The sequence below is a fragment of the Melozone crissalis genome, unplaced genomic scaffold (assembly GCF_028551555.1).
Source record: "Melozone crissalis strain CALT ecotype California unplaced genomic scaffold, PUWL_Pcris_2 ptg000019l_1, whole genome shotgun sequence".
Lineage (NCBI taxonomy): Eukaryota > Metazoa > Chordata > Aves > Passeriformes > Passerellidae > Melozone > Melozone crissalis.
Window position 1 is genome coordinate 2,764,866 of NW_026535797.1, and position 24,854 is coordinate 2,789,719.

At 45.0% G+C, this 24,854-nt stretch overlaps 1 protein-coding gene across 1 annotated transcript in view; it reads left to right on the top strand.

Moving 5' to 3' along the window:
* The first annotated feature begins 794 nt into the window (after window positions 1-794).
* Window positions 795-24,854, top strand: part of ADAM12 (ADAM metallopeptidase domain 12) — a 182,216-nt gene continuing 158,156 nt past the window's right edge. Inside the window, exons 1-2 of the mRNA XM_054277234.1 lie at window positions 795-927; window positions 19,985-20,118. Of these exons, the coding sequence (XP_054133209.1) occupies window positions 795-927; window positions 19,985-20,118 (267 nt within the window). The remainder of the gene's footprint in view (window positions 928-19,984; window positions 20,119-24,854) is intronic.

Below are 24,854 nucleotides of genomic sequence, written 5' to 3' on the forward strand. Positions count from 1 at the left end.
AATTAAAGCTAAAAACAGCGCAATAAAAGTCTGTGAGGATCTTCAGGATTGGATTATTTTTTTTTCTGCTCCTCCACAGCAACATGTGGGCATTACATGTGTTTTGGTGGTACATTAAGGAGTAGATAATCTGCATTTGGTTATTCTCCCAGACAGTCAGTAATAATAATTTGAATGAGGGAGATTTTAAAAAATGCATCTGGCAACTCTGTGGGTGTGTTTTGTTGTTTGTTTTCTTTTTTTTCCCCTTCTTTTAAAACCCCCACAATATAAAATAAGAACCAACACCAGAAACAAGTCTGAAATAATTATGAAACCAATAAATAACCCCTGAGCTGTAACGTACACAGATGACTTTCCAGAGGCAGCAGGCAGGAAAAAAAAGAAAAAAGGGAAAAGTCAGGGATGAGGGGGGACTCCGGAGCCCCCCAGGCTGGGACCCTGCAGAGGAGCTCAGATGTTCCAGGGGCGCAGGATTAAGTTTGGTCCTTGCCAAAACAACAACAAGAAAAAAATACGAAATAACCGACACAAACCTATTTGAATAAGGGAGAAAAAAAAATAAAGAAGAAAGAAAAAAAACCCCAACTCCTCTATTTTTTTTTTTTCCCCCTAAGCAGCCGAGCCCAGCTCATCAGCAGCTGAGGCAGGAGCAGGAGGGGTTTTGGAGTTAACTGCATGCAGGAAATCTCTCACATCCTGAGTCCCAGCTCGCTCCTCTCGGTAACTGTATATTATGGGGCTGCTCTCCAGCCCCAGCTGATGAAAGTTTGTCTCCCTCAGTCTGGGCTGCGATGTCAAAGCGCCTCCAGGCAGCGCAGCCGCGCTCCCCCCGTGCGCTGCCCCGGGCCCGGCTCCCCGCGCTGCTGCCGCTGCTGCTGCTGCTGCTGCTGGGCCCGGGCCGCCCGCTCTCCGCATCGCCCCGCGGTAAGTCACACACAGCCCCGGGGCTTCCCCCGAGAGGATCCCGCTCCATTTTAGCCGGACGAGCAGCAGGGAGATGGGTTCGGAGCGCCGCTCCCCCCGCCCCGCTGCGGGCATGGGGCGGGAGGTCCCGGCCGGGCACACGCGGAGCTCCCGCTCCTGAGGGCGGTCCGCGGAGATTCCCCGGAAAACTCCGCTCTGCGAGCCCCCGGCACCCCCAGACCCGCCATGGCACCTCCAAACTGCTGCTCCTTTCCCCCTGGCACCCCCAAACCTGCTGCTCCTTTCCCCCTGGACCCCAAACCTGCTGCCCCTTCTCTGTCCCCATCCCTTGGCACCCCCAAACCTGCTGCTCCTTTCTCTGCACCCCCGAACCCGCCAGGTGCCATCCCCCGGCGCCCCCAAACTAGCTGCTCCTTTCTTTGCACCCCCAAACCTGCTGCTCCCTTTTCTGCACCTCCAAACTTGCTGCTCCCTTCTCTGCAACCCCAAACCTGCTGCTCCTTTTCTTTGCACCCCCAAATTTACCAGGTGTCATGCCCCAGCACCTCCAAACCTGCTGCTCCCTTCTTTGCACCCCCATCCCCCGGCGCCCCCAAACCTTCTGCTCCCTTCTCTGCACCCCTAAACCCGCCGGATTCTGTTCCAGTGCACCCCCAAATCTTCCCAAAGGTGCTGCTCTTTTCTTTGCACCCCCATCCCCCGGCACCCCCAAACCTGCTGCTCCTTTCTTTGCCCCCCCAAATCCACCGGGTGTCATGCCCCGGCACCCCCAAACCTTTCCAAAGGTGCTGCTCCTTTCTCTGCACCCACATTCCCCGGCACCCCCAAACCTGCTGCTCCTTTCTCTGCACCCCCATTCCCAGGCACCCCCAAACTTGCTGCTCCCTTTTTCTGCACCCCCAAATCCACCAGGTGTCATCCCCCGGCACCCCCAAACCTGTTTGTACCTCCTCTGCCCTCCCAAACCTGTTGCTCCCTCCTCTGCACCCCCATCCCGGGGATCCATCCCCCCGTTATGTTCATTCGGGGGTCCCGGGCAGAGGGGGTTTAGGGGGTGTTGGAAATTCTCCTCCCTCGCACCCCATCCGAACAGCCCCCGGGGCTGCATTCAAAGCTCTGGCAGTCTTGTCAGAGTTCGGGCTCTGTTTCCAGCTGGGGAAAATTGCGCGGAAAAGCCAAATAGTGATGGTAAAAGCGTCCTGGCTGGGCAAAAGTTTTCTCGCCGCCGCTGTGTTCATTCAAAGTGAGCTCCAGGCGGGGATTGAGCTGCGGAGCGCTGTGCTGACCGTGTTGTGTGGATGGGAGCAGCCTAGGACGGGATTGTCTCTCCCTACAGCAAGTTTGGGGTTTATTCTGCAATCCTCAGAGCGCCCAGGTCCTCTCGTGTTCGCTAAGCAACAGCTGACTGCGTATTTATGTGAGAGAGGAAAAGAGATTCTCCTCTGTGAATGTATTGAATAGCACCGAGGGGTGCCCGTGTCCCTGAGTGTTACTACAAACTCCTGTGTTTGGGCTTTTTTTGTCTTTTTTTTTTTTTTTCCCATTGTAACTTGAAGCTTTGCAAATATTTGCTTATCTTCAAACGTATTGACAACGACTTTCACTGGGACTTTGCCTCTGAACTTGCTAAAGAAAAAGATGGGGAGATAGTTTAGCACATGGAAATCCCAGGGGGGAAAAGGACAAGGTGCTGCCTTTGATCAAGCACCTGGAATTTATCTAATGGATTAACAGGAGTTGAAGCTCTGCCTTTGAGAGGGGTCTTGATTTCCTTTTGCCAGCATTTGTATTTGCACCAAATCAGTGGGTTTGGGGTAAAGGCTGCAGAAATTCCCTGCAAATGAAGGGAAATAGGTGCCCTGGGGCTGTTCCCTTTTTGTGGGGAAGGGGAAGGTTGGTTTGGGTGGGAGCATGGCTCCTTTCTCTGAGTATGGAACTGGCTGGCCAGCCCCTCCATGGTGTGGAAGTTCACTTGCAGTTGGGAAAATCTGAGGTAAAATACTTCAAAGTGTTCGTCCCTACAACACCAGGAGGGCAAAGTGTGGGTGACTTGGCCCTGGCACACGGAGGAGCGAGCAGAAGGGGAAGAGGGGGTGGAAATCCGGTTCCTGGTGCTGAGAATTCCCTCAGAGCCGAGTGAAGCTCTAAGGTTACACTCACACCCATGATTTAAGCTCTGTGTAAAGTTTGTGCCAGCTGCTCGTCTCCATGCTGTCTTTAGGTGTCTTTATGGGTTTTAGGTGTCTGCATTTGTGCAGCTGTGGTAGTTGTTGGCCCTTGGATTTGCCTTCTTGTATCTTCCTGCTGCTCTTCTTTCCATACTATGTCTGTAATTTGTTTTTTTCCAGCCAGAATATTCAGTGAGCATCCCCTGCCTTAATTCCACTTTTTTCCCTGTGGAAGCAGAGCACAGCTTCAGCCCTGCCAGAGCTTGTGCTGCTTTCTTGGGCACGGAGCTGCTGAAAGTTCCAGGCACTCCCAGTGACACCAGGGGCTCCTGGCTGGGCTGGAATGGCTCTCACTGGGCGTTCTGGAGCCCTGCAGGACATCCTGATTTTTACATCAACTCCTGCTTAGTGATTAAGACAAGTTGGAGTTATGATATGCCTTGAGACCTGGGTTTGAAATGTGGCAATAATGTGTGTCTGCCTGAGTGACAGCTCTGTTGTTAAACAGAAATTATCAGGTTGTGGGCTAGACAACTTCAAAGTAGCCTTGTTGCTTGCTTTTAGTATGTTTTCTTTCCGTTTTTTGGAGGTTTTACCATTGCCCTCTTAGTTTTCAATCTTGTGCTGGGTTTCTGCTTAAAGGAACTCATGGACAAAAAGGAAAACTCAACCAGGCCAAATTAACTTCGTTGCCCTTGTGGAGTGGGATATAAAGGGTAAGATCTGATCTTCCAGTGTCAGTCAAATAGCTAAAAATCTACACCTGTACAAGGTTTTTGTGCTCAAGGCTGTCCTATTCCTGCAGGGCAGACAAAGTGATGCTGTGGATAAAGTTCAAATTAGAGATTGTGTGTATGTCCACAAACTTTTGAATTTCTTTTAAATATTGTGTGTTAGCTGGGAAAACCGCAGGAAAAAAAATTACTCTTAGAATGACAGAATGGTTTGGGTTGGAAGGTACCTTAAAAACCATTTTATTTCACCCCCTGCCATGGGCAGAACACTTTCCACCATCCCAGGTGGCTCCAAGTCCTGTCCAGCCTGGCCTTGGACACTCCCAGGGATAGAAGATCCACAGCTTGTCTGGGCATGAAAAAATGCAAATCCTAAAACTGCAACCCAAAATTCTTTACCTTCAGTTAAAATCACTTTTGTCTAGATGTTAATTTGCTACTGATTGCAGCTCCCTTGGGTCTAATGGAAATAAATTGCAGGAGAAAAAATGTTGCTTTGTCTTGTGCTCTAAACCTGATTTCTCCATCACCCTCTGTGTTTCAGAGCTCATTTATAAATCCTTTCTTCTCTCAAACTACTCCAGCATTTGTGGCAGGTATTTCTGGTGTGTGTATAAACACCTCCTCTTTGTCTGGTGATTATCCCCTTCAGACAGCCTGGCATGGGCTGTCCCTGGCCATGGGGCTCCAGAGATCTGTGCCAAATTCCCCAGCAGAGGGATTTCACTGCCACTCTTCAGCAGTGTCTGCATCCTTCACCTCCAGCTCTCTGGGGAGCTGACAGGTTCTTCACTGCTGCTTCCTTGGAAGGAAGGAAGGGAGGGAGGGAGGGAGCATCTCTTGCTGTGCTTGGGATTTTTGGAAAGGTCCTGATCCAGATACAAAGAACATCCTTGAACTCGTGGTTGCCAGGCTGTGTTTTGGGTGGTTTTGCATCCTGGGGGATTTCTCTGATGGCCTGAGGGTGACTGCAGCAGCCCAGGGCTGTGTTTATCTGTTTACCCCACTGAAGATATCCGTTTATCTGTTATTCCCACCAAGGCCCTCACTCACCACCCATGATCGTGAAATTCTATTCTAAAAAAGGCTCAACTCATGTTGTGGTGGTTCCAGTCGTTGGGTTTCTTTGGGTCTGGATTGAAGGCACTTGAGACAGTAGTTCATGTTCACACTCAGGTGTTTATTATTTCTTATCAGTAAAACAGCCTCACTGCTGTGAGTTTGGCAGCTTTTCATTAGAAGGCACAAAATAGTCAGCAATCTCTTGTTCCAAGGTCTTTTAAGACTAAACTATCCAATCAAGAGCTGACACCTGGATTATTTTCCCTTTTAACCCAATAACTGATCCCACAGAGCCCCCATTGGGGACTTTCCTGCCCAATTACAAAATGCCACCCAAACCCATGGAGAGGGATGAAGAAGAAGAAACCCAGGACAGCACCCTGTGCCCTCCATCTTGCTGCCATCCACAACACACTAAAAACCCCGAAACCTCAATTTCTCACCAAGTGACACACCTACACTGCTCTCTGTAATCTATTTCTATATAATCTATAATCTATTTCTATTTTGTGGATTCCAGTCTATCTTGAAGTCTGGGAAGCTTTCTCCATGGATGAGGGTCAGAGCCAGTGCTGCCCTGGGGGTCAGGGCACCCCAGAGCAGACACAGAAATATTCCCTGTGGTGCCCTGGGTTTCCACATCATGTAAAGGTTTATTTGTTCCTCCCCCAGCCTTCTCCACACCTCGCATCTCCTCCTCCTGACAATTTATCCCTGGTGCTTCCAGCAGATCTGGCACTGCCAGGGCAGCCTGGCCAAGGAGTCCAGCTGGGCTCTGGGATTTTGGTGTTCCTGAGCCTCCCTTTGTGCTGTGGCAGAGTGAAGGGTGAGCCCTGAGCTGCCTTGCTGGGCTCTTGGGGTGGGTTTCTCCTCACTTGTGCTGTGAGAGCTGCAATAATGCAGGAATGGACATTTTTAAGGTGTTTGGAAATCTGGAATGCTGTCAGGATGTCCAGCCAGGCCCTGCCACGCCAGCAGGCTGTCCCCAGCTCTGCCTCACACCATCCCATCCTGCTTAGCATGCCAGGCTGCCCATATTGCAGCGATTTTTATATTTAATCCCTTTTTCTGGTGACTCTCCTTCCTCTACAACCCCTTATGTTTTACTGCACCTCACCCTGGATCTCTCTCTCCCCGCTGCCTGCACTTTGCACTTGTATTTCAAGCAGCTCCTCAGATTTCTCCCTGGACAAAAGCACGTCATTTGCACAGTCCTGGAGTGCTCCATCCCCAAATCACACCTGCAGAGGCTTCTCTTAGGTCCTGCTGAGTCTCCAGGGCAGATCTATGAGCCAGTAAATTAAAACCCCACAGTTTGAGGGCAGCAGTTGATTCCTCATAGGGCAGTGCAGTCCAAAAGCTCAATCCCTTTTGTTTCCGCTTAACACAGAGCAAAGCGCTAGTAATGTAATTAATTTTTATCTTTTTGCCACCCCACTAACTAAGAGAAAGGGATTGTTTCTTAGTAAAGCCCTGCTCTGGCATGTTGACCCTTCTCTTTTTAGGGTTCAGGGTGGATTTTGAGACTAAGTTGGTATCAAGTTACTTGAACTACATAATCTAATCAGAAATTAATCTGTTTAATCCCTTCAGGTTGTTCCACTAGTACTTTACACCCCATACAAATGACTTTGCTGCTTTCCATGACCTGGAGCTAGGATAAGCAAGAGTTTGGAGGCAGGAAATTGTCCTTTCACAAGGTCAGCTTGCTAAAAGCAGTGATTAGGAGAACAAATTCTTTCTTGTCCCAAATCTATGATGTAATAAGGCAAGAAGTGAAATGTGTCATGGCCTGTTAGCCATGCTGGATAATGCACATCAAGGCAGAAAAAGCTGGATGCGGAATTTGGCACAAAAGTATCTTTTACTCATTTATTTTGGGGTATTTTTTTAAGAGGAACTGTGTCAGCCCATGGGAATTTAGTTAAATAGTATATATCATATGCATTAAGTGAAAAATCTTCCTCTGACAATGGTGAAAGTTTGCTGTTTTCTTCTTCTTTCAAATGTGTTCTAATCCTGCAAGCAGCTGAAAGATAAATCTCATGTGTGACTGCTTACCTCTGAAAGAATACATGAAGATACAAACTTCAACAAATTCAAGTATTTATGGGATTGTTTTGCTATAGTTATGCAAAAAAAAATTTTAAAAATTACAAAATCTGGACTTTGTAATTTAGTAAAGGGATCGTACGGGCCTGCTCAGGAATGGAGCTGAGCACGAGCAGTTTTTATCCAGCAGCACTGATGCAGTGATGGTCTGTGCTGGAGATCCCCTGCTAATTCAACAGTTAGGAGATGTGAGGAGGATAATTCAGTCCATATTATTGAAGTTCATATTCCATTCCTTTTCTGCCACTGAGAGCACTGTGATGATAGAGAGAGTTGGGAATAAATTCACTGATCCCTCTGGAGCACCAGGGATGGGCACAGCTCCTCAGCCCTGTTCCTTTTGGAGCTGGAGATCGCTAAAGGATCTCCAGGTTAAAATATATTCTTGCGTTTTGATGTGGGCATTGGTGCATGAGGTGAGCATCCCAAAAGAATGAGGATTTAATTCTTCATCTCCTGACTAAGGCGCAGACACTCTTTGGGTGAACACCAAGGTGAAATATGGGATCATTGCAGAAGAAATCCCAGAATGGTTTGGGTTGGAAGGGACCTTAAATCCCACCCAGTGCCACCCCAGCCATGGCAGGGACACCTCCCACTGTCCCAGGCGCTCCCAATGTCCAGCCTGGCCTTGGGCACTGCCAGGGATCCAGGGGCAGCCGCAGCAAATCTGGGAATTCTATCCCAGCCCTTCTCCACCCTCACAGAGAGGAAATTCTTCCTGATATCCAACCAGATCTCTCCTCTTTTAGTTTAAATCTTGACACTTTAGGAAGTAGGAGCTATTTGCTCTGCATGCTGTGTTTTCCTTGTTTCTATGCCTGGCCCTCTTTTGGGATAAATTCCCTCCCCTCCATGGACCTGACCCTTTGTACAGCCTGGTGCTCGTATCCTGTGCTGGCATTTCAAATCCTTTCTGCAGCACCAGAGCAGATGAGCAGAGCTGTTGTAGTGACCTGGGGAGATATCCTGCCCTGAACAAACGATAAAAATAAATATTCTTTGCTCCTGTATCTCATCTGCTGGAGGAATGTGTGAAAATCAGGAGTTACAGAGCGACCCAGGGCTCACGGAGACACTTTCTGCAAGGTCACACTCCTAATTCTGAGCAGCAGAGGTGGCTTCAAGAACATTAACTAACTCCAAGTTGTCTTTTCATTCATGTTTTAAAAACCAGAAGGGAGATTCAGTGACGGCTTGTGCTGGAGCAGGTGCAGCTCATTTTCCTCTGCCTGCTGCTGTGTGATGTGAGGATCAGGTATTCCCCACCCAAACAGGAACTCCTGATGGATATAAACTCCTGAAGGATATAAATTCCTGATGGACATAAACTCCTGGATATAAACTCCTCAGCCCAGCAGCTCCTTTGCTAGGCTTGGGTAAGAACTACAAATCACATCCCCTGCCTGCTCAGCTAAATTAACACTGCAGATCACCCCAGCTGGGTGTGCTGTGTTCCCCAGAGAAATGTGAAGGAATGATCTGTTGTATTTGTGGGGTTCCCCAGACGAGAAAGGAATGATGAATCTGACTCCATGTTCTTAGAAGGCCAATTTATTATTTTATATATACTATATTATATTAAAGAATATATTACTATATTAAATACTATATTAGATACTAGATACTATATTATATTAAAGAATGCTATACTAAACTATACTAAAGAATACAGAAAGCATACAGACAGAAGGCTAAAAAGATGATAATGAAAACTTGTGACTCTTTCCAGAGTCCTGACACAGCTTGGCCCTGATTGGCCAATAAGTCAAAACAATTCACATGAAACCAATGAAACAATCATCTGTGGGTAAACAATCTCCCAACACATTCCACATGAGCACAACACAGGAGAAGCAAATCAGATAATTATTGTTTCCCTTTTTTCTCTGAGGTTTCTAAGCTTCCCAGGAGCAAAATCCTGGGTGAAGGGATTTTCCAGACAATATGAATGCTACAATGCTCTGTGCCTGTGAGGAGCACAGCTCCAGCTCCCACTCCTTGGTGCTTTTCTGTGCAGGTTGTACACAGCCAGGAACATCCCTCATTTCACTGTATGAGGATTCCTTGCCCTTGCAGGTTGTACACAGCCAGGAACATCCCTCATTTCACTGTGTGAGGATTCCTTTCTGTGCAGGTTGTACACAGCCAGGAACATCCCTCATTTCACTGTGTGAGGATTCCTTCCTGTGCAGGTTGTACACAGCCAGGAACATCCCTCATTTCACTGTGTGAGGATTCCTTCCTGTGCAGGTTGTACACAGCCAGGGACATCCCTCATTTCACTGTGTGAGGATTCCTTCCTGTGCAGGTTGTACACAGCCAGGAACATCCCTCATTTCACTGTGTGAGGATTCCTTCCTGTGCAGGTTGTACACAGCCAGGAACACCCCTCATTTCACTGCGTGAGGATTCCTTCCTGTGCAGGTTGTACACAGCCAGGGACATCCCTCATTTCACTGTGTGAGGATTCCTTGCCCTTGCCAAGGCAGGTTAGTAAATCACTGCAGAGCGGGATTGCACTGTACCTTTTGAAAGAGCAAGAGGAAATTGTATTTTGGAGAGTAATTTGAAGTTCACTCAGTGAAAGTGGCCTTTCATGAGGCTTTGGAGGGGAGGAGTTGGAGAGGAGCACTGGACCTGGATTTTCACGTAATTATGTGGACTCATTGCTGAGAAGTGAAGATATATTTAGTACCTTTTTCTCTGCCCTTGGAGCTGGGTGGATTCCTTGTGCTTGTAAAGCACAGGTTATTATTTCTCTGCCTCAGTAAGTGTTTTTGGCTGGTACAGAAGGGTGCAAGGCTGAGTTCATAATCAAAACCAAAGATCTATGGGGCTCTTTGGGGAAGAAGCAGCAATTTAGGAACAAGCAGATGTGTCCCAGAGTGGAGATGGGCCATCCTTCACTCTGGCAGCCTGGGAATACCTGTGGGAAAGGCACTGTGCAATCCTTGAGGATTTTGATCCATTATGAGGCCTGTCCTGTCTGTTTTTACCAGAGGGAACGGCTGGGCCAATTGATATAGTATGGATCAGGACTTGGAAAAGAGGCAGGAAAACAGGATTTGCAGCCGGAGGACAGAAGTTCTCCTAAGCTGCTGTGTCATGGACTTTCCAAAGCTCCTTTGGGTTAGAATCTTGCATTTCTGGCTTGCCCTCTTCTGTGAACTCCAAGCCCTGAGCTCTTCCATGGGGGGAACCTCTCAATTCTCCCCATGACCCACTGTGCTGGAATGCCCTTTCCTGCAGAGCCTCACTGCTTTATTTCTCTCTATTTTGAAATGTTCTCTTCTAGGAAAAAAAAAAAAAAATAGAAAAAACAAAGGAAAAAAGAAAAAAAGAAAAAAAAAGGCAACTCTGTCTTTGGACTGGTCCTGAATAGTAATTCCTCAGTCAAACATAACAGCATCCCAAATGAGGCTGGACAGCTGTTTCCCAAATATATCCCTGTACATATTCTGTACACATCATAAAGCTGGGTTTGGGTTATTTGAAACGTTCTGCAGGCTCCCTGCCCCCTCCTGCAGTCAATGGCAAATGTTGTTCTCCCAGCTCCACTTGTCACATTCTGTTCTGGAGAACAGGGAGGATATTGAGATATACTGGCTTCTCTCCTTGACTGCATTTCAATATGTATTTTGTATAATGAGGGCCCAGATCCTTCTGCCATTACTTAGGCTTTAATCACACTGTGCTCTGCCCAGATTGCTTTAATCGCATTTGCATCAGCAGGAGTTGCTCTGTGATGAGCAATATTTCATCTGCAAACAGGGCAGACACATCTCAGGCACTCGAGGAGGAAGGAGCTGCCTGGCCAGGCTTTGTTGCAGCTCTCCACTGAGGGATGGTGCAGCATCCTGATTGGAGAAATAGATTTTCAGGAGTTAGAAGGAACAAAGCTATTTTTATAGGTTGTGGTTTTGTTTTGGGTTTTTTTGTGGTTTTTTAAAATTATTATTATTTTTGTGGATTTTTTTGTTGTTGGTTTTTTTGTTTGTTTGTTTGGGTTTTTGGTGGTTTTTTTGGGTTTTTTGTTTTGGATTTTTTTGTTTGTTTGTTTGGTTTTTTTGTGGTTTTTTTTTTTTTAGTTTGGTTGGGGTTTTTTTTTGTTTGGTTTTATTTTGGTTTTTTTTTTTGGTTTTTAGGGGTTTTTTTTTTTTGGACCTGTCAAGTGTGATAGCTCCCTTTTAATTTTCTACTAAATGGCTTTTTGGCATGTGTTATCTGCTGAGGAACGCCCGGTGCAGAGCCATCGTTTTGTACTTCAGCCATGACATTACTCTAGATGAGAACTGAAAAGTTATATAGATATTACACCAATATATAAACCATGTGTGTTAGGAAGACAAGTTCAGTTTTGAAATATTTGCCTTAGCTATGCTTTTCACTTTCAATCTGTGCCAAACATGTGCTTGAATGACTGATGGAGTCATATGGTTCCCTGAATAAAGCACTTTATTGTGCTCAGACTTGGAGCCTTCCAACAGTTGTATTACAGAAGCTTGAAGATTAAGATGATCCGACTGCTTAGGGGGTATGTCCCACAAGGAACATTTCAGTTTTTCTTTTCTTGTCCCCCCCACTTCTCTGTTTTTTGTCTTTCTCTGTGTCATCAGTTTGTTCAGCTGCTGGGGCAGTGACTTTGGCCACAGAGGGTTTGGTGGAGCAGAGCAGCAAAGTCACCTCCAGATTTCAGCTTTCCCTGCCGTGTCCACATTGAGATGTTGAACACATGACATATTCCAGGCATTTTATGGGATTTCATGGGGGAGGGGGCAGAGGGCTGTTCCCTGTCACTGATTATTTCATCAGCAGAATCAGACTCAGGAAAGGAGTAACTGTGCGTGAGCAAGTGATGACAGGAGGTAGATCTGAGAATTATAAACCCCAAATATTGAAAGCCGTGTTTGTGATGCTGTTCAGTTAATGGGGATCAGGGAATCTCAACCCTCCATTCCTCATCCTGGAGCTGCCTGGGGATGCTGCAGAGCTTCATCTGCACAGACCCATCAAGCTGGAGACAGCTTTCCATTGGAAGCCAAAAGAACAGAAAATTAAATTCAGAAATGCATGGAGTCATCTTGCTGCTGCCTCCTCTCAGGCTCGTCAAAGACCTTTGCTGACTTCTCATGTTTGAAAAATTTTTGTACACGAGTTGTAATTTTTGCAGTGTGAGAAAAAGGCAAAATTCCAGCTCAAGAAGATCCATGGAATCTGTTGCTTTCCAAGGGTTACTTGTGCTTAAATGCCTGAGGTCTTGGGTTTGGGAGTTTGGGAGAAGGGAGAAAACAAGTAAAACTTTGTGTGTAGTTTTTCCTTTTTTTTTTTTTTTTTTTTTTTAAGGCTTATTTTCCAAGCAGGCCATGAAAGGACTAATTTTCCTGGGTTTTGTAGAAATAATCAGTGTGCCCCGTAGAGGAGCAAAGGTTAGCTGGGAAAATAATTCATGATTTTGAACTAATAAAAACTTTACTGCAAGAGATAAGAGTTTTACTTATGCACAGTCAAATCTTGCCCAGGCTTTTGTGCTTATAAATAAAGGAGGGCAGAGTCTGGTGTTGTGCTGCCTTTGATGAGGCTGTGGAAGTGCTGGAAGTGGGATAATGGGAAGCACCTTATCAATGTGGTGATTTTAGTCCTTTCTTTTGAGAGGGTGTCTGTGTCCTCAGCTGGTGGAGGTAAAATTACATCAAAATTTTGATGTAAAATTTAAGCTGTTGCTTCTTTGACCCCATGCAAGTCTCACGGCTGGCTTTGTTTAACCATTATGCACTGGAAATCTGGTACTGGTTTATTTTCTAGCATTTGCACATTTATTATGAGATATATTTACATTTTGGTTTCTTTTTTTTTTTTTTTTTGTATTAGTGCCCAGGGAGGTTGTGGATTCCCATCCCTGGAAGTGTCCAAGGCCAGGTTGGAGCAGCCTGGGGCAGTGGAAGGTTCCCTGTCCATGGCAGGGATGGAATGGGCTGAGCTTTATGGTCCCTTCCAACCCAAACCACTCTGCAATTCTGTGATTTTATGAAGTACCAATTTGTTTTTCCTGTCTCAGGCACAACAGGCACAATTTTAGGTGGTTTCAGCCACGCCTGTGCCTGGATAATGTTTGACTTGGGTAGTGTTTTGGCTTTTGCTGGAAGGTGGAGTGAAATAGAGGACTGGAATCACACATCCCCAGACCTTGGCCACAGAGTTGGATAATTGACACTTCTTTTGGCATGATATGATCTGACCCCTAATGTTGATAATTTCCATTTAAAGCAAGTTGTTTTTTCTTTTCCTTTTGCTTTCCTTGATGGACAAGGGCTGGATGTGATCTTCTGTGCAATTCTAGACTGGAATCCCATCTCACTTTATGTGTAGGCACTTTATACTCCTGCCATCTCTAAATGTGTCAGCACTGGCAAGATAAATACCAAAAGGCATAGAGAGCTAAGGGACAATCATGGGTCCTGTCACCTTTGGTTTTCTACATTATGTAAAATAATTCTTCTAGTTCCCTTCTTGTAATTCAGACTTTCCACTTCCCTGCTCTCCCTGGCAGCCTTTCCAAGCCACCAGCTCCAGGCTCAATTCATCTTTTGTGAGTGCAGGTGAGGAGAAATGCCCCCAGCACTCCAGATGTGCTTCTTTCTCCAGCTCTCAGGATTAACCTGGATCTCTGGTGCTCCCTGCAAACACCTCTTTTGATGCAGCATTGTCAGTGTTATCCCCAGTACCATGGGTGGGTCATTCTTTGAGGAGCAGTGGTAGGAGCAGAAATCCTGATGATCCCTAAGGGTACAACCCTACTGGGTTTAACCCTTTGTTCCGCCTGCAAGTCATTGTGTTCTTTGTAATATTCCTCTGTGCAGTCACATCCCACCTCTGAGCACTGGATTTCAGGAGGACTCTTGAGTAAAGGTTGCTGATAAAAATAGAAACTGATCCTAACACCTTTTCTTACTGAACTGTGGTAAAATCCTTCCCTTGCCTGGTTGTGGTGCTGTGTTTGTGGGCAGCTTCCAGTTCTTACCCTGTGTCACTTCCATAAACTTCCATAAACTTATCCTGTTTCACTTCCATAACTTCCTAAAGTTCCTAAATTCACTTCTATCTTGAAGGACAAGACTTGGTCCTCCCCTCTCAGTGTGTAGGTGTGGGATTCACATTCTCTGAACCTGAGAGAAGCAGAGAAGAGAATGATCAAAATCCTTATCTCATTTGCTGTGCCTCTGTTTGCGCACAAGTGGAATGCACTATGGAAGATTGTTTACCTGAAGGAATTTGCTTGATTGGATTGGGGTGTGAGTGTTTTGTTTTCTTGACCAGTCTCTGAAAGCTGTTGGTCAGGAGACAGTCACAAGATCTTGTTCAGTTGAGTGTTGGGTAGGTTCAGTTTAGATGTAGAGTAATGTAGTGTAATATAGTATAGAATATATACTATAATAATAATGTAGTATAAAATATATAAATTTTTATAAAATATATAAAAAATATAAAATATACATATTTATTTATATATGTATATATAAAACATATAAATATGTACTTATTATATATATTATATATAATAAAATATATATTTTATTATATATATTATATATAATATAGTATCAAATATATACTATAATAATATAGTATAAAATATATATACTATAGTATAATGATATAGTACAAAATATATACTATAATATTGGAGTATAAAATATATACTATAGTAAATAATAAAGTAATTAATTAGCCTTGTGATACCATGGAGTCCTCCTCATCATTCCTCCTACATGTTGGGGGCTCTGCTAATTCAATGTGTAAGCTTGGGAGTTTTGGATTTAAAAATTCTGGTTGGAATTTTTCTGGAGGTGGCAGAAGAATCATCCCAAAGGAGAGAAACGCCCTTGGTGAGGGGATAAAGCTCTTTACACCTGCTGGGCCCTCAGGCAGCAGTGCAGGCTCTGGGGGTACCTCAGGAAGTGGCCACAATCCCAGTAAATGAGTTCTGGGTGCAGCCAGGTGTAAATCCCTTCCTCCACAGCCAGGCCATGGATGCCACAAAGTGAGAGCTGAACTGAGGAAGCTGAAGGAAATGAGGAGGGAAATGGATAAAGGATGTCCTTCCTGGCTTCCAGGGCATTGCCTGTGGCACGGAGCACTGCCATTAGCTGATTTCAGTTTGCAGAAAGATTGCTCTGTTCCATTGTTCTCTTCAATCCAAAGGTTATTCAAGTGCTTTGGGTGTTTTGCTGCAGAGAAAAATGAGGACAGGCTGTGATTTATCATTTAGAGTTGGTTTTTAGTAGGAAAGGTAACACAACGATAATTTAATTTAATCTTTTTTTTTATTCCCACACCTCTGTAATTTTCATAGCTGAGCAGTAAGTGCAGGGGGGACATGAGGGGTGTTTGGGGACAGTGTGAGGAGACAGAGCTCCAGTCTGGGATGGAAATGGACACCCCAAAGCATCGCTGGGACCTTGGCTGGGCTGGGCTTTTGTGAGGCTTTTTTGTGGGGCTGTGTCAGTCCTGGAGCACCTCATGACTGATGGAATCCTGGAGCCTCTCCTGTGAGGACAGGCTGAGGCTGGGAGAGCTCACCTGGGGGAGGAGAAGGCTCCAAGGACACCTCAGAGCCCCTTGCAGGGCCTGAAGGGGTTCCAGGAGAGCTGCAGAAGGACTGGGGACAAGGGATGGAGGGACAGGACACAGGGAATGCTTTAAGGTGACAATGGGTAGATTCAGATGGGATTTTGGGAAGGGATTCTTAGCTGTAAGGGTGAGGAGGGCCTAGGATGGAATTCCCAGAGCAGCTGTGGCTGCCCCTGGATCCCTGGCAGTGCCCAAGGCCAGGCTGGACATTGGGGCTGGGAGCACCTGGGACAGTGGAAGGTGTCCCTGCCATGGCAGGGGTGGAATGGGATGATTTGAAGTCCCTTCCCACCCAAACCATTGTGGGATTTTCTGACCCATGTTATTCCAGGTCTGTGTGGGACCAGAACAGGCCCTGTTGCTGTGTGGGACCAGAACAGGCCCAGCCCCAGTGGAAGGAAGCTCAGCAGCACATTTGGCTCTTGTGTAAATTCTGTAAATTTACAGAAGAGAGATGTGTGTTAGAGATGGATGTTGTTTATAAAGCAGCCCAGGTCTGACTCCTGTCCTGCTCTGTGCTGGGGGGCACTGGCAGCGGGGTTGGGGCGTGCATTGAGTGGGACATGCTCTATATTCTCTATTTTCCTTGCACTTAATCCCATTTTATCCAGAGCTACTCAGCATTGGGTGCATTCACCTCTTTGTTTGTCATGAGGACAAATAAATGGCCCTGCCTCACTAAAAGCTTATTAATTTAAAGTAAATGCAAATCTGGAGAGGGTCTGGGTTGTTTCAGAGGCAGTGGCCGCTAAGCAAAGATGTCACATCACATACTCTGAGTATATTTTGCACACAGCTTGGAGGAACTGAAATAAAAAGCAAAAAGATGAAAACCATTCTTAACTCCTTTGCCAACAGGCCCTTGTATGATACTGTGCAAAGCAGAAAAGTTGTAGAGGTACATGGCAGATGAAAAATACTTAAGCCACACAAAAGTCACTGACAGGTAACATCTACTCATGTCACTATTTGTACAAAGTAGCTTTTATATTACTGGGGGGAAAAAAAAAGAGAATAAAGGGCACTGCATCAGCTTGTGGGCTGCTTGTGGATCAAAAGCATTACCTTCAGTGCAGGCTGAAAATAGAAAACAGACACAACTGTGAAGGTTTTCATGTGAAAAAGTGGGAGACAAGCTTGCGTCAGGAAGAGCTGGACAGAATTTCACTGAAATGGAAAATAAGTAGGTGAGTGAGTAGGTGCATGTGACACAAAAGATAGGAAACCTGGGTCTAATCTAACTTTCTGCTCTTGCAGATGGCCTGATTTTCTTCTCCTCTCGTGCCACATTACAGAAGTTTCAATTCTCTGATTTCAATTATTACACTATTTATACTGCTGTACTTCCAGGAGTCCCTGTAGGGAAGAGGCCTCATTATTAATGGAACACAAACAACTCTAATGGTTCAGCTTCAAAGCAACCCTCCTGGAAGTGGGGAAGGGAGGTGCAGAGTGGCAGAGAGGAAATTCCAGCAGGTCTGTGTGCATGAGGAGCTGCAGCCCTGGCAGCTGGGGGATGTTGTGGGTGATGGAAACCCTCCCTTGGTGCAGATGTTGGGCCCATCCCATGGCTCCTTTCCCCAGGATGCTCTTTGGGAGGCTGGGTTTGTGCTCAGGAGTGGGTCCCAGAACCAGCAGAAGGAAGCTGGGGATGGATGGGTTTTGGTCAGATACTGTGCTAGGAGTGGGTGAAGTGTCCCTGACTGGGATGGATTCCTTGGTGACTCCAGCTCAGGTGAGGGCCAAAGGCTCTCCAGGGTAGCAGGAACTATCCCACCTTTGTACCCACCTGGTGTATCCCATTATTCCCCAAGTTTCCTGCACTATTTCCGCTTTATTTTTTTGGCCTGGCCCTCTCCTTACATTTTTTGTGGGTTTTTTCCCTCCTGATGTAGAATATTCCTCTCCCCATGTCCGTGTCCCATTGCTCAGTGGCCTTTCAGATCTCTCCTGCTCAGGATAAGTGTGGCTTGCTCTTCCAGGCTTCCCTTATTTTCTTATTTTCTTAGATAAGACTATTTTCATAGATAACACATAGATAAGACTACCCCCTATTCTTTGAATCAGGCTGCAGAAACCTATTTAAAGGATTTACCTATTTATCTTCCCCATCTTTTTTTTTTTTTAATTTAAAGACTAGGTTAGAGTTTATTTATCAGCCATACAGGTTTCTTTATTTTGCAATCTTTCAGAAATATACCCATCCCATAAATATAATGAAATTTCATGAGAAAAACATTATTTGATATACAAAAAGCACTGTGCTGTGCTTCTATCACACTGAGGGCAGCTGGGAGCTAAGCAAGTGCACAATGCATGTGCCCAAATTATCTCCAGAATGAGGCCCAGAATTGGGCTGCACTGCTTCCTCTGCCTTCCACAGGAAGCTGTGATTTTTATCACACCCAATAATTTAAATAAAAACATTCAGATAAGCAGCCAAGTATCTGGCTCAGGGAGAGCAACTAGACAGAAATTGATCTTGTGTTTTATAAATGCTGTGGCTTCAGAAGATTTCCAAACCCTGAAGCTTGTCTGCTTTGTTTCCCCCCAAATAAATTATCTTTTCCAATAAAGATATAACTGCTGCCTATAAACCTGTCTTGATGTCTGTCTCCAGACTATCAACACTTCTGCACAATGAGCTTTTTCAGCAGATAAATAAGCACGTGTGGCAGATGAAATTTGCTCGTTGTAACCTTGCTTTGTTGTGCACCACGGGCATCACTTCATTGGGATGGAAGAGAAGGAGTGGCAAAACTGAATCTTTGTGTGGATTTTCCTCCCTTCTCCCGTTGTGTTTTTATAGCTGCTGCACTTCCAGAGCAGGCTGTCTGTTTAGGGAATAACCCATCTGTGCACAAATGCTGAGCCCCTCCCTTTTTTCTGCTGTTTTGGGTAATGCTGGGAGGTTCATGCTCTGCAGAATGGTCAGGGAAGGCCCATGGAGGAGCATCAGAGAGGCTTTGATGTTTCCTGAAATCACCATGGTGCAGACAACACATCCATGGGAGGATAAGGATCCTCCAAGGGGCTCTGAAAACCTGGATCTCATGACACTTCCAGAATGCAAACCCTACTAAATAATAGAAGGGCCTGAGCCATTTAATTTGTGCGGTTGAGATTGCTCAAGTTGTCCAAGGAGAAAGGAGAGCAGGGCTGGAGCCAAACTTTTCTCATTTTGCTGAGATATGCTTCATAAATCGCTGTTCTGAGCAGGGAGCTTCCTGCCTGATAATGGGAATAAAGGCTTGGAGTTCTGTCTGGACCCTCCCAGGCTGATGAGATGGTGTCTCATGTGCCTCCCCAGGGGACAACCAAATCTTGGGCCAGCTTTGGATCATCTCTTCTAAGGGCTGACACTGTGTCCTCCCAGCCCTCAGTCACTTGGGTTGCATTAAAGGGGTGTAAGAACTCTATAACAAACACCTTTCCTCTCTCCAATGTATTTTATCTTTTTACCTTGCGAGGTAGTTTTCTGTTTTGTTTTGTTTTTTTTTTGGGGGGGGTTTGTTTTGATTTTAGTGGTTTTTTTGTTGTTGTTTGTTTTTTGGTGTGTTTTAGGTCAAGTGTTGTATTTTTAAAAGCACGTTGAAAAATGCCAGATTTTATTTCTGCTCACATTGCCTTAGCCATAATGACAACACAGATGTTTTTAAGCTAAACCTAACAGTGGTTAAATGGGGCTAATTCTGCTCAGATATGACTCTTCATCCATCCTTCATGAGAGCTTTAGGTGAGCACAGAGAGTATGGCAAACCCCAGCAGAGTTTGGACTGTCCTGTGGCACCTGGAGGCCATCCCTGTCTCCTCTTTGATTTATTCTCAGTTATTTTTCCAGCTCTTGTCCTGGGATATTGGTTTTAGGGCTCTGCCTGGACAGGCACAATGCCATTAATGTGTTTAGGGAGAGGAAAGCCACTTGATAAATGCTGCATGCAAACAGCTCTTTGACCTGGTGGTATGAATGGAACTCATCTGCTTGTGGAGGAGTAGAGTGTTATTTCAATGAGTTTATCTTCTCTTTCTCTCCCAGACCTTTTTTCCCCACTAATGAGGTTGTTCATCCTCTATGATGTTATCCTTGCATCCTGATATCTCTACTCTTAATGTGCAGTCTTTGTCTTCTGCTGCCACCATCTAATCCCCTCCAACTCCTCTGAACCCCTCTGATTCCACAGGTTCCCTCTGAAATTCCTGTAGGTTTTGACTCTGACATTCCAAGTTTCATGTTTAATCCTTTTCCTGAATGATTTCCTTTTGAATGTGCTGCCAAGCCCCTCAAGTACCAATGTTCCCCTTGCCAGGTGCTCTTCCCAGCTAACCTGAGGTGCCTCTCCCTGTCCTTAGGTGACAATGTGGGCAGCAAAGAGGAGTCCCCAAGGATGCAGCTGTCCAAGGACCAGGACAAAGATTATGAGATAACAATTCCCTTCCTTCTGAATGGAGAGCAGTGGAGACCAGTGCATGGCATTTATTCAAAGGTCAGTCTTCATTTTGCCTATTTGTTTATTCTGAGGTGTGTAACAATTTAAAGGCTGTTGGGGGAATTTAATGCACTTTCACCCTATAAGAGTGTTTTTATAACATTGTTGCCACATATCTGAAATTGCTGCCTGTTTAATTTAAGAAATGGATAAGGATTTTGGTTGAAAGGAATACCTTTTTCCTGCAGAGATGCATTCTTCTTTCTGATTGCAGAAATGAAAGTTCAAAGTGAAATAATAGCAATTTAATTGCTTGAGATTCTGTCATGCAGCAGCAAAATGAAAACTGAGGGAGGGGCAAGCACACTAAAAAGGTTTGTTTGGTAAATACAGTCTGACAGCAAGGAATTTAGGGACCAGTGGAAATAATGCTGTGCTTGCTGCAGCCTGAGGCATTATCTGGGCTTAATTATCCCATGGGAGACCCCCAGATTCCATCCCTGTGCTGGACTGGGACTGAGGCTCTCCCTTCACACTCTGCTTCCCCTTCCCTAACCAGGGCAGGATCTGCCCCTGGCTCTGAGGTTGTTTCCCCCTCTTGACAGGCCCTGATAAGCTTTGCTCCTTTTTTCCCCCCAGACATTTGTGAACGATATAGGAAGCTGCACTTAGGAAAAAAAGGTTGGGTTTTATCTCCTTCTTGAAGTGTGAAGACAGTTTGTTGTTTATTGTCACCAAATGTATCCTGGGAATCTCTTACCCAACCTTTTAACTCAGGCCCAGTTTGATTCCAGCTCAGTTTTTATGTCGTTCTTTAAATTACTTTAATGAAGAAGGGCACAAGTAAAGTTTTTAAATAGTTAAAAAAAAAGAGAGGGAGGAAAAAAACCAAGCAAAAGCAATTCAAACAGCCCAGAGAGCCAATTAGAAACAGCTTTTCTTGCTGGATTGGGAAAGTATTCCATGGAGAAATCCTGCCTGACTACTGCCACTGCTTGCAGGACGTGGCTTTGGATCACATTGCTGATTGACACAAGTAGGTGTGAAAAGATATTTCCAAACAAGGGCTCTGACTTTCAAAAAAAGCTTGTCCAGATTAAAATTGTTCCTTCTTCTCCTCTGTCCCTTCCTAAATAGGAGAGAAGGGCCAGGCTCAGTTCTGAATCTGTGCAGTGATGAAAGGGATATCAGAGTGGGTGCAGAATGGCTTATCTTGGAGAGATAACACAGATGGCTTGGTCCTAGATGTATGTGGAACTCTATTTTTAGATTATTTAATTAGAAACAGGCATTCTCCATATAGAGAGAGGCCTTTTAGCTACTCACTGGAGCTCTCTGAGAGAGTTACAACCCAGTATCACTCTGTGAGTAATGATAATGTGATTTATATCGTTAATTTGTTTCCCAGAATTACTTTCAGTTTAAGATGAACACTAGAAAAGATTTGTGGCTTGGTAGAAAGATCCACGTGCTGTATCAGCACTTTTTTTTTCTTCCCTTTGAATAGTTCTTTTCCATGGAAACTTATAAATTAAATACACAAAAGTGCACATCAGGCTGTGGGAAGAACAACAGCTTCAGTGGTGGAGGAGAAGAGTAATGAATAGCTTGTCACATAAATATTGATCAAAAGCACAAAAGCTAAATACTGCTGTATTTGATGGCTAAGTGGGATCTATTGTTCCTCAACTCATTTCAAAGTGTTCCTCTGTTTTATTTAATTGTATAGGAAGTCAAAAAAAGTATGTACTTGTAAGAGGGGAATGGTATTGCAATAGGATATATGGTAAAACAAATAATGGAGTGGCTATAAAAATGCCAAGAGATTAAAGTTATTTGTGTACAGATAATTGCCTGGCAATGATGGCCCCCATTCCCCAATCCTTTAACTGTAAATACTCCTGCTTAACAATTAGTCCCTGGGAAAGCACACTCATCATTTAGTGCAGCCTTCTCTCCCATCTTGGAGATAAAACTGTCCTTTTATTTACCCCAGGAGTCGCTGCAGTATCTGTTGGAATCTCTCACTTGGAATCTGTCAGCAGTGATTATTAAGCTAATGACTTTCTCGTTGAGGGCCCATACACTGTGCAAAAAATGTGAGATAATTCACACAGCCTAATGGCACAAACACACAGGACTGCTCAGCAGCAGTGAGGAAATTCCATTTACTGTGGAGAAAAAAAGAAAAATTGCCTATCTCTAACCAGATTTTATTTTAATATACTTGGGATGTGCATTTTCAAGGACATCTCGTTATTTAGGTGTTTCCTATGAAAGTTTAAATTAGTGAGAGGCAAACCCCAATTTTAAATACAGATATGTAATTAAATTATGTTTAAAGAATTTGGGGTTTCCCAACTGTAAATTAAGGGTTTTGTGTCTTGAGACAGCTGATCATTTAATGGACAGCTCAGTTTTTCTCTCCACCTTCCCCAACTCAAGTCAAAGCTCTGTGATACCAAGGCCAGGATTTCATGGTGGCACCATTTCAGAAATGTTGTTGCTTTTTTCCTGTTTAGAAGATCTCTGTGCTGATGCCAACACTTTTTGTAGAATCATGGAATCCTTTAGGCTGGAAAATACCCGCAAGATCATGGAGTCCAGCCTTTGGGCACCACCTTATCCATAAACTACAGCCCTGGGTGCCACATCCAGTCATTTCTTTAAGACTTCCAGGGATGGAGACTCCAACACTTTCCTGGGGAAGCCTCATCCCATTCTTACCCACTCTTTCAGTGAAAAATTACTTCCTAATATTCAATCTGAGCACAACTTGGGGCCTTTTCCCCTTGGCCCATCAGCATCCTGGATAGGGAAGAACATTTAAAAGATAAAATATAGATACATAGGAGAAGCTACTATGGAAATCCCTCAGTTTGTACAACTGTGTGATGCTGTTTGTTTAGTTGGGGTTCATTTCTCCTGGCATCTTCTTTTGTTTTTCAGTTCAGAAAATGTATAATTTTCAGTGGGAATATTTTACTGTTACCTAATTCTTCTATTAACTGGATATAATATTCACTTGCCAGCCTTAGTGGCTGCCATTTTGAGTGTCCAGTTGTTGCTGCTGAGGAGAAAATGCTGCATTTGGGGCCGTGTGGCAGCAGGATCGGGCCCTCAAGGGTTGTGCAACATCACCCTGGGCTTCAAACAATGGCTGCCCATATTCCCTGCAGATGTGATTTCCTCCTTCCCTGAAATTCTGTGTGCATTACAGCATGTGTTGATAGGTCATTATACATTAGAGCTCCAGTTGTCCTTCCACTTCTCTTTTTTCATGTGCTCAGCACTTTGCCTTCTGTGTTGATTGCCACCCCCCACCTCAGCGCTCGCTTTAAACACACAAGGGTTGGGTTCTATTTTTCTTAAATATTTCTAAGGTTTGAACAAAGTGGTTTCATTTTATATTATTTAAGTGCAGCAAAAAAAACCCCCTCCTTTCCCCCCCCACATATTTCCAGCTGAATATTTTTCTTCCAAACTTGGCTCGCGACTCACAAATCAAGCCAAGTTTGATGAGAGTTTGGGTAAGTGGTGTTTTAGTACACAGAACACTTTGGGGAAGATTTTTTTGAAGACCATCTGTTTGGCTTCAGCTTTTATCCTCACACCCTGTTAGGGACACAGAGGGCTTGGTGTGTGCCAGATGCCTGCAGCACAGGAGCTCTGGGTCAGGTAATATCAGTGGTGTTATTCCAGAGCCTCATCCCTCCTCCTGGGGAGACAGGCAGGAGATGTTTCATGTGGGCATTGAGGGCCTTTTGGCTCCATTTCTGTGCTTTAAAGGAATTTAGGAACCAGTGGAAATAATGTGGGGAAGTGCTGCCAGGCATGGGAAAGCTGCAGTGCCCAGTGTGGCGTTGCCCTGGGCTGGCACTCCTGTTCCTAGAGGGGCACAGATTAATGGAGCTGGCTTTGGACCCAGGGTTTGGTCCAGGTTGGAAAATGCATGAAGTTCCTGGGAAATGGGAAGTGTTTTGGGAGGGTTTGGTGTGATGGGCTATGCAGGTAAACCCAGAGGGCTCAGGTGGGGCAGCAGTCACTCAGGTGTGGCAGCAGTCACTCAGGTGTGGGGTTTTCTCTGCCCCTGTCTGTGTAGGACCTGCCATGCCATTGCTGGCACCTGCAAGGACTCAAAGAGAATCAGGACCAAGTGCTTTGGAAGATTTAATCCTCTCAAATTTCTAAAAAAACATGGGCAAGTTAGGTGCAGCTTTCCTTTCTGGGGGATATTTTGCACATTTTGATGAGTGTGGATATTTTGTAATCCTGATCTCTGTACCTGTATAAGTTCAAAATTAACCTGTGGGTGCTCCAGTCAGGATACAGCTGCCAGTCATAAAAATAACTGGGCAGGTATTTGAGGACCTGCAGCCTGGAGCTCAGCGTGGTTCCTAAAAAACTCTTTGAGAAGCTGGAAAGCCCTGAGATGCTTGAACTTGGTTTGAGTTTGCAAGTTGCCAGCCCAGGTTGCTTTCAAATGATGGATTTTGATTTTTGATGTTCAATCTGGGGGACATATGAATCAATGAGCAAATTTTGCTGTGTGACTTCTTTAAAATAATTGACTGTGGGGAAGTAGCTGTGCACAATCTACCTGGGTCAATGGGTTAGACCCTTAATCCACCTGGGTCACTGTGAACCTCATGGGACTCTTTTAAAATGCTGTCACTGACCTCAATATATAAACATGGATTGGAAAATCCTCCTCTCCCCCTCCTTGCAGAGGGTGAGACCTCTCATTCTGTGGCTCCCCACACCCCAAGAGATTGGGATTGTGTTGGAGTTAG